Source organism: Taurulus bubalis, assembly GCF_910589615.1.
Source record: "Taurulus bubalis genome assembly, chromosome: 6".
In the NCBI taxonomy this organism is placed as follows: Eukaryota; Metazoa; Chordata; class Actinopteri; order Perciformes; family Cottidae; genus Taurulus; species Taurulus bubalis.
In genome coordinates this window covers 19,691,963-19,698,174 of record NC_136594.1, presented here as the reverse complement: position 1 = coordinate 19,698,174, position 6,212 = coordinate 19,691,963, and the positions used below count along the sequence as shown (strand labels likewise).

General features: G+C 44.0%; 1 protein-coding gene across 1 annotated transcript; it reads right to left on the bottom strand.

Annotated features, from left to right (window-relative positions):
- Positions 1 to 857: 857 nt before the first annotated feature.
- adra2a (adrenoceptor alpha 2A) lies at positions 858 to 2,625 on the bottom strand. Its single transcript, XM_079219297.1, has one exon. It carries the CDS (start codon positions 2,587 to 2,589, stop codon positions 1,330 to 1,332), a length of 1,260 nt encoding a protein of 419 aa, XP_079075423.1. The 5' UTR covers positions 2,590 to 2,625; the 3' UTR covers positions 858 to 1,329.
- Between the last annotated feature and the right edge of the window lie 3,587 nt (positions 2,626 to 6,212).

Genomic DNA, 6,212 nt, shown 5'->3' with positions numbered 1-6,212 from the left:
AGAGATGATAGTTGCTCTTTTGTTTTATTCGCCCATTCTTCTAGACTTGAGCAGAGAGAGAGAGAGAGAGAGAGAGAAAGAAAGAGAGAAAGAGAGAGAGAGAGAAAAAAAGAGAGAGAGAGAGAAAGAGAGAAAGAGAGAGAGAGCAGTCAATCAGGTTCTGGTTTGACAGGCTTCGTGTCTTCTTAACGACGCATACCGTGGTAACACAAAGCAGCAAATGAACCGCTACTTCTCTGCTTGCCATGCCTCGCATTGCAACTGTATTTATCATTCACAATTGATTTAGAAATTGCCTCTGAGAGCCGAAGCCAACATACACTTGATTACACAAGATTAAAAAAGATGAACGTGCAATACAATGTTGGAAATCTGACACCTCAGAATAAAGAAATCCACCATTAATCGTAGAACCGGAGAACATTTGTACACATTCCATTCAGGGCCCATTACGGTAAGAACTGAGCTCCTTGTTAATCTCTTGCAAAGGTCAGATTCAACCGATCATTCGGTGCACAAGAGGACCTATGGGTCCAAACGGTTTCACACCTTCACATGGATCTCAGTTAAAACACTGTGTGTGCGTGTGTGTGTGTGTGTGTGTGTTTTACCTTTATTGTAAGGACGTAAATCTGATTACACAGTCACATTGTGGGGACGTCTCTATTACGTAAACCATTCAATTGTGTGTGTGTGTGTGTGTGTGTGTGTGTGTGTGTGTGTGTGTGTGTGTGTGTGTGTGTGTGTGTGTGTGTGTCCTCAGTCCACCATACAATAAGATAACTTAAGTTGATGCTTTAAATTGCTGTTGAGCCTTGAGACCAGTTCAGGACATTTGTTTTATTCTTTAAAGAGCCAGCCTTCTTCCCAAACTGCATCATCATCATCATTACCATCTTTATCGTCATCATCATTGTAATTGTCATCCTAACCATCGTCGCCCTCATTATCATCATATTATACAAAATGGCAATACTGTTCCATAACATCGAAAGAATAGACACATATTCAGACAATTTTCAACAACATACTGTCTTAAAGTACAACACCTAGCATGACTTCACTGTGTTTGTTTCATTCATAAAAAATAATAACAACATTTCAAATAAGCATGGTTTCACTGTGGTGTTGTGTTCTGGACTCTCTCTGTGATGGTTGTGGTGGATGTTTTGAAAAGATGCCGCACGTAAAGCTCATCCTTGGAAAACCTTTTCAAGCAGTTACACCGAGACCTACAAGCCAGTGACCCATGCACAATGGTCTATGTATTTTATATTGTATGTACAATATAGTAAAAAAAAAAAAGTATATACACAAAGATCAAGTCCATCATACATATCTTCTCATGTCCCTCTTGCACAGAATCTTTTTGAACGACCTCCTGAAGTCGTTGTTGAAGATGGTGTAAATGATGGGGTTCAGCGCGCTGTTGCAATAGCCGAACCAGAAGAAGAACTTGAACAGGGTGTTGGGCACCGGGCAGGACTCGCACAGCGTCGTCAGCATGTACGTAAAGAAAAAGGGAAACCAGCAGATGACAAAAACGCCAATGACCACGGCCAGGACGAAGGTGAAGCGTTTCTCCCGGTTCTGCCGACCCTTCCAGCGGCTGCCCTTGGTGCTCGATGTCCTCTTTTGGACGCCATCATCGCCCGGTTTGATTTGGCCCAGTTTGGTTTTCCCCCTGGCCGATTTCTTTTTGATGGAGCAGGGATTGCTCATTTTGTGGTCAGAGGAGGATGACTCTTCAAGGTCCACCCCGTTGACCTCGTCCTTCTCCTCATCGGCTCCTCCGACTCCCTCCTTCAGCTCGATGTCCTGCCCGCCATTCAGCTTCTCGTGGCAGTGGCGCTCCTCGGTGTCCCCTGCGTCCACGCCATTCTCCTTCTGGTTGGCCGCGGCAACAGTCGCCGTCTTCGGCCTCTCCTTCCGCTTCCTGTCTCCCGGTGGCGCCCTCGTCCTCTTCTTGGCGATCTGATAGATCCGCACATAAACCAGGACCATGATGACGCAGGGGAGGAAGAAGGAGCCGATGCAGGAGGAGATGACGTACCACTTATCGTTATTGATCTTACACACAGGCTCCTCCTCGCTGTTTTCTTTCTCCATGGTGATAAGAGGCGGGAAGGAGATAGTTGCAGCAATGACCCACACGATGAAGATGATGCTCTTGATGCGCCGCGGCGTCCTCTTCAGGTTGTACTCGATGGCCTGTGTGATGGACCAGTAGCGGTCTAAGCTGATGGCACAGAGGTGGGCGATGGAGGCGGTGCAGAAAAGAACATCGAGCGCCAGGTATATCTCACACCACACCTCGCCAAAGTACCAGTATCCCATGAGCTCATTGGCCAAGGAGAAAGGCATCACGAGGGTAGCAACCAAAATGTCCGCCGATGCCAAAGACACCAAGAATAAGTTCTGCGGAGCCCTCAGGGCCCGGCTTGTAAACACAGCTATGACCACCAGCACGTTGCCAAACACTGTCAGCGAGATCATGATTCCCACCAGCACAGAGAGCGGCAGGGAGATCCGGAGGCTGTAAGGGGCCACGTCCGGAAGAGTCTGGTTGGTCTCGTTGTCAAACCCCATTGGAGTAGATTGGCCCACTTACTTTGTGAGTTCCCCTGAGGTTAAATAATATCATCACCTGGAGCGACACAGCTAGTAACTCACAGCAGGGCTGTGAAGGGAAGGAAGCGAATCACTCCTCTGAGGCTTTCCCGGATTTTTCTCTTTCATCATGTACAATCTCCTTAAGGGGAGGCTCTCATTTATAAGGATGTCAATTCATCTGAAAATATGAGGCAACAAGAGGAAAAATCAGATAGCTTCAACTATATTTACACTTTTCAATCAATTTTGACATACTTTACATTATTGCAACTATAGTAAGCTCAATCAGTGCATCAGCTCTTATCTCGATGAACAGCATTTAGAAAAAGGACATATAAAAGTGAGAAATTAAATTACCTGAGGCAGAAAGCGGTGACACAACGTCTCCGGTGCCAGAGACGCGCGGGCATGAAAAAAGCGGTCAGCGGGTAACTTCTTTAAACAGAGCAACAGGAAGCAAACAGGATCCATGAGGCGGATCAAGCGTGAAGTCGTCCCTCCGTGTGTCCTCCTCTCTCTCCCGACACAGTGGTCCCTGTGCTGCTTGTAGCGCGGCTCCGTCGCGGACCTAATAGCGCGCTAATCGTGTTATCCCGGGCGCTGCCGTGCTGCTGTCTGCGTGCGGATCCTCTCTCCTCAGTGTGAACCAGAGCGCCACTCCCTCTCTTTATAACCCGCACGCTGCAAAAAGTGTCCCGCTCACCGTGGGTCAGTGTGCGTGTCAACATGCACAGACATGTGGGTCTGACAGCATGTGACGCCACAGGAAAAAATAACAACAATATAGCTTGGAAAGTAGTGAAGGGAACATGGCCTATAGTGTTTCTGTTATTGTGTTCCTCCCTGTACATACTTCTGTCGTAATGGCTATAGACGAAGTAAATACAGAACTACAGGATCGAGGCAAGTGTATTTACATTAGATAAAATATAATAGAAACCAAGCAAAATACAATCTCAGTAGAATAAATATAAACAATTAAAATGAAATACAAAAACATAACCAAAACCAAGTTACAGTGCAGTCAAATTCAAATAAATAATTAAAACGTGAATTAAAGGTATTAATCTTTAAAAGGAATAGGAGAAATGCAGGGTTATTTGGCATTTGAGGGGAGTTAAAGGAGAGAGATTTGTATTTATGATAATCAATAATAATACACCCTCACCTTCAATTTAATTTTCAATTAAAAGTGGTTGTTGAAAACTAAATGTGCTGGAATCCGTCTTCGTTGTTTTTGCACTGAGATATCACACCTACTTGATTTGTTTATTTCATCTTGTATTTCTGAAACTGAGCTAAAAACAATAAAACACAGATTCGAAGACTTAAAAAATAGAGAACAATTAAAGAGTAAACTACATGGCCTGTTGGGACAGATATTTTTTGCAGTGCAGGTGCACCGTTGCTAAGCAGCAGCCAGAGGCACCACTTGGATATCAAGAGAAGCCCTTTATTTATTGTTGTCAACTTTATTTATCTATTCACCTTTTTTACACCTCATATTCAACACAGGAGCGTCACTTTGTCAGGAGCCGACCTCGGACGGATTCTCAGACCTGCATTAGATGAAGATGTGCCCAAAGGAAACATCTGATCAGGTGTTTAGATCAGACTTGGGAGCAGTGAAACAGGCCGGTGCCAGATATTATTCATCCTCACTTTACTATGGAGCGGTTTGGAATTTGAATGCAGTTGAGACAACATTGTGTTTGAGCAGGCCAAGAGGGTTCAATTGTAACTTTTTTGTTTACATATAGATTTAATCATTATGAATGCATTTCTAAAGCAATGTGTGTCTTCTCTGTACAAATAGTAGAAGATGTATTACATGATATGTTTTTGTCAGTGTAACAATCGGAGACAGGGTTAGCGTTAGGCAAATATTAAATATTATCTGACGCCTCACATTATTTGCCCAGTGCTGCTTCACTGGATGATATTTAGCTGTCATGAAATGTCTACTTTCTCTACATGCTTAAGGCGTCGTAGGTGATGGCAGCAGACATGCGACACTTCAAGTAAGTTCACTCTTAAAAACAAGTTTTAATACCTATTTTAAATAAATATTAAGTGAGCCAGCAGTATGTGAGACAACATGTTGCCCTTTGTATTAGTTCTGGAGACTGTACAACTTTCCCATGAATATAATATAATAGTTTAATAGTTACTGCTATTCATAACTATGTTTTCATTAGTGTCACCTAAAACTAAGAAACCTTGTGTTTTGTTAGCTTACAATGAGCCGTTTATATCTAGGGAGCGTGTTATCTTTACAAAGTCGGCCATGTTGCAGAACAAACACTGGCTCTAGCGAAAGCCTTTCCTTTTTTTAACGCTCCCTGTTTCCTGTGTTCTCCGACAGGCTTGAAAAAAAAGGGTGAGTTTCAACGGCCAATCGCTGCCAGCTGCTCGATCCATTCTGCGCTTGTGCGGGCGTGCCTACCCATGATGCCTTGCGGGTAGACCCGCCCCTACTCTACCCTCTGACTGGTTACTGGCTGCTAAATGGTAAAATTAGCCTAGCTATGATGCTAACAGGCACGGTGAACTTGACAGGCCCGGGTTGAGCGACTTAGACTCAAGAGAGGCTTACCAGTCCAAAAGTTTTTATTTCTCTTCTTTTTACAATTTTCGTATGCTATTTTATTATGAAATTAAAAGAAATACTGACGGTGAGCAGCGGGATATTGAGTTGGATACAATCTGCAGGGCTCTCAAGTGTCACGCATTGAGTGTGACTGTCACGCATTTCGTCTTAAGTCACGCCCTCCCGCCACACATCGTATTTCTCACGCTGAAAAAAACTCTAGGCTATTTAATGTGCCGCAGCGCACAAACATGACCTGGTCGCGCTGCCCTCACCATGGAGGAATCAAGCACGTCTCCCCGAATCCCCTGCCAATCAATAAAAAGAAATGGGCTACACGAATAGCCAGAAAAACGTATCTGTTGTATCTGGGTGAAATGTAATCCCGGCCGCGCCTCCGTCCGGGGGAGAGAGAGAGAGAGAGAGAGAGAGATGTCACTCTTACCTGTCTTAAAAACTTGAGAGCCCTGAATCTGCAACCTCACCGCTAGAGGCCACTTAATTCTAAAACTCATGAACAGGTTCTGTTTTATCACAACTGACATCATGCCATGACAAAAAGCAAATTTAGGTTTAGCGTGATACCAAAGTTGCTTTGAAAGAACAGTACATGCAAATACTAAATTGAAAAGATAATTCCCATCACAGGATGGAGTCCACTGATTATTATTTCCCATCATTTCAGCAAATCAACAGAAAGAAAACATTTCTCAAGATTTCATCCATCAAGGGATTTATCATTTTCCAAACTCCCAGGGTCTAACTGGAACTGTAGCCCTTTCTTACCACAAAAGCTCTGACGCTGTTATATGACTTGATGCACGGTTTGTGGTCTTCTCTGGAAAATGTTAAATCACTTTGGGAGGGCTACTTGGAGGAGGACATTCCTGAGTGGGAGGCTGTGGTGTATGTCCTTTGACATTAGTGCTGGACACAGTGGACAAGACTCCGTGTCGTGTCCACTGGGTCAACGTGCACTCTAGTTTTGTCATTATGCTGAATCAATTCA

Coding starts and splice junctions, on each gene's coding strand:
- adra2a (XM_079219297.1), bottom strand. CDS start 2,589: ATGGGGTTTGACAACGAGACCAACCAGACTCTTCCGGACGTGGCCCCT.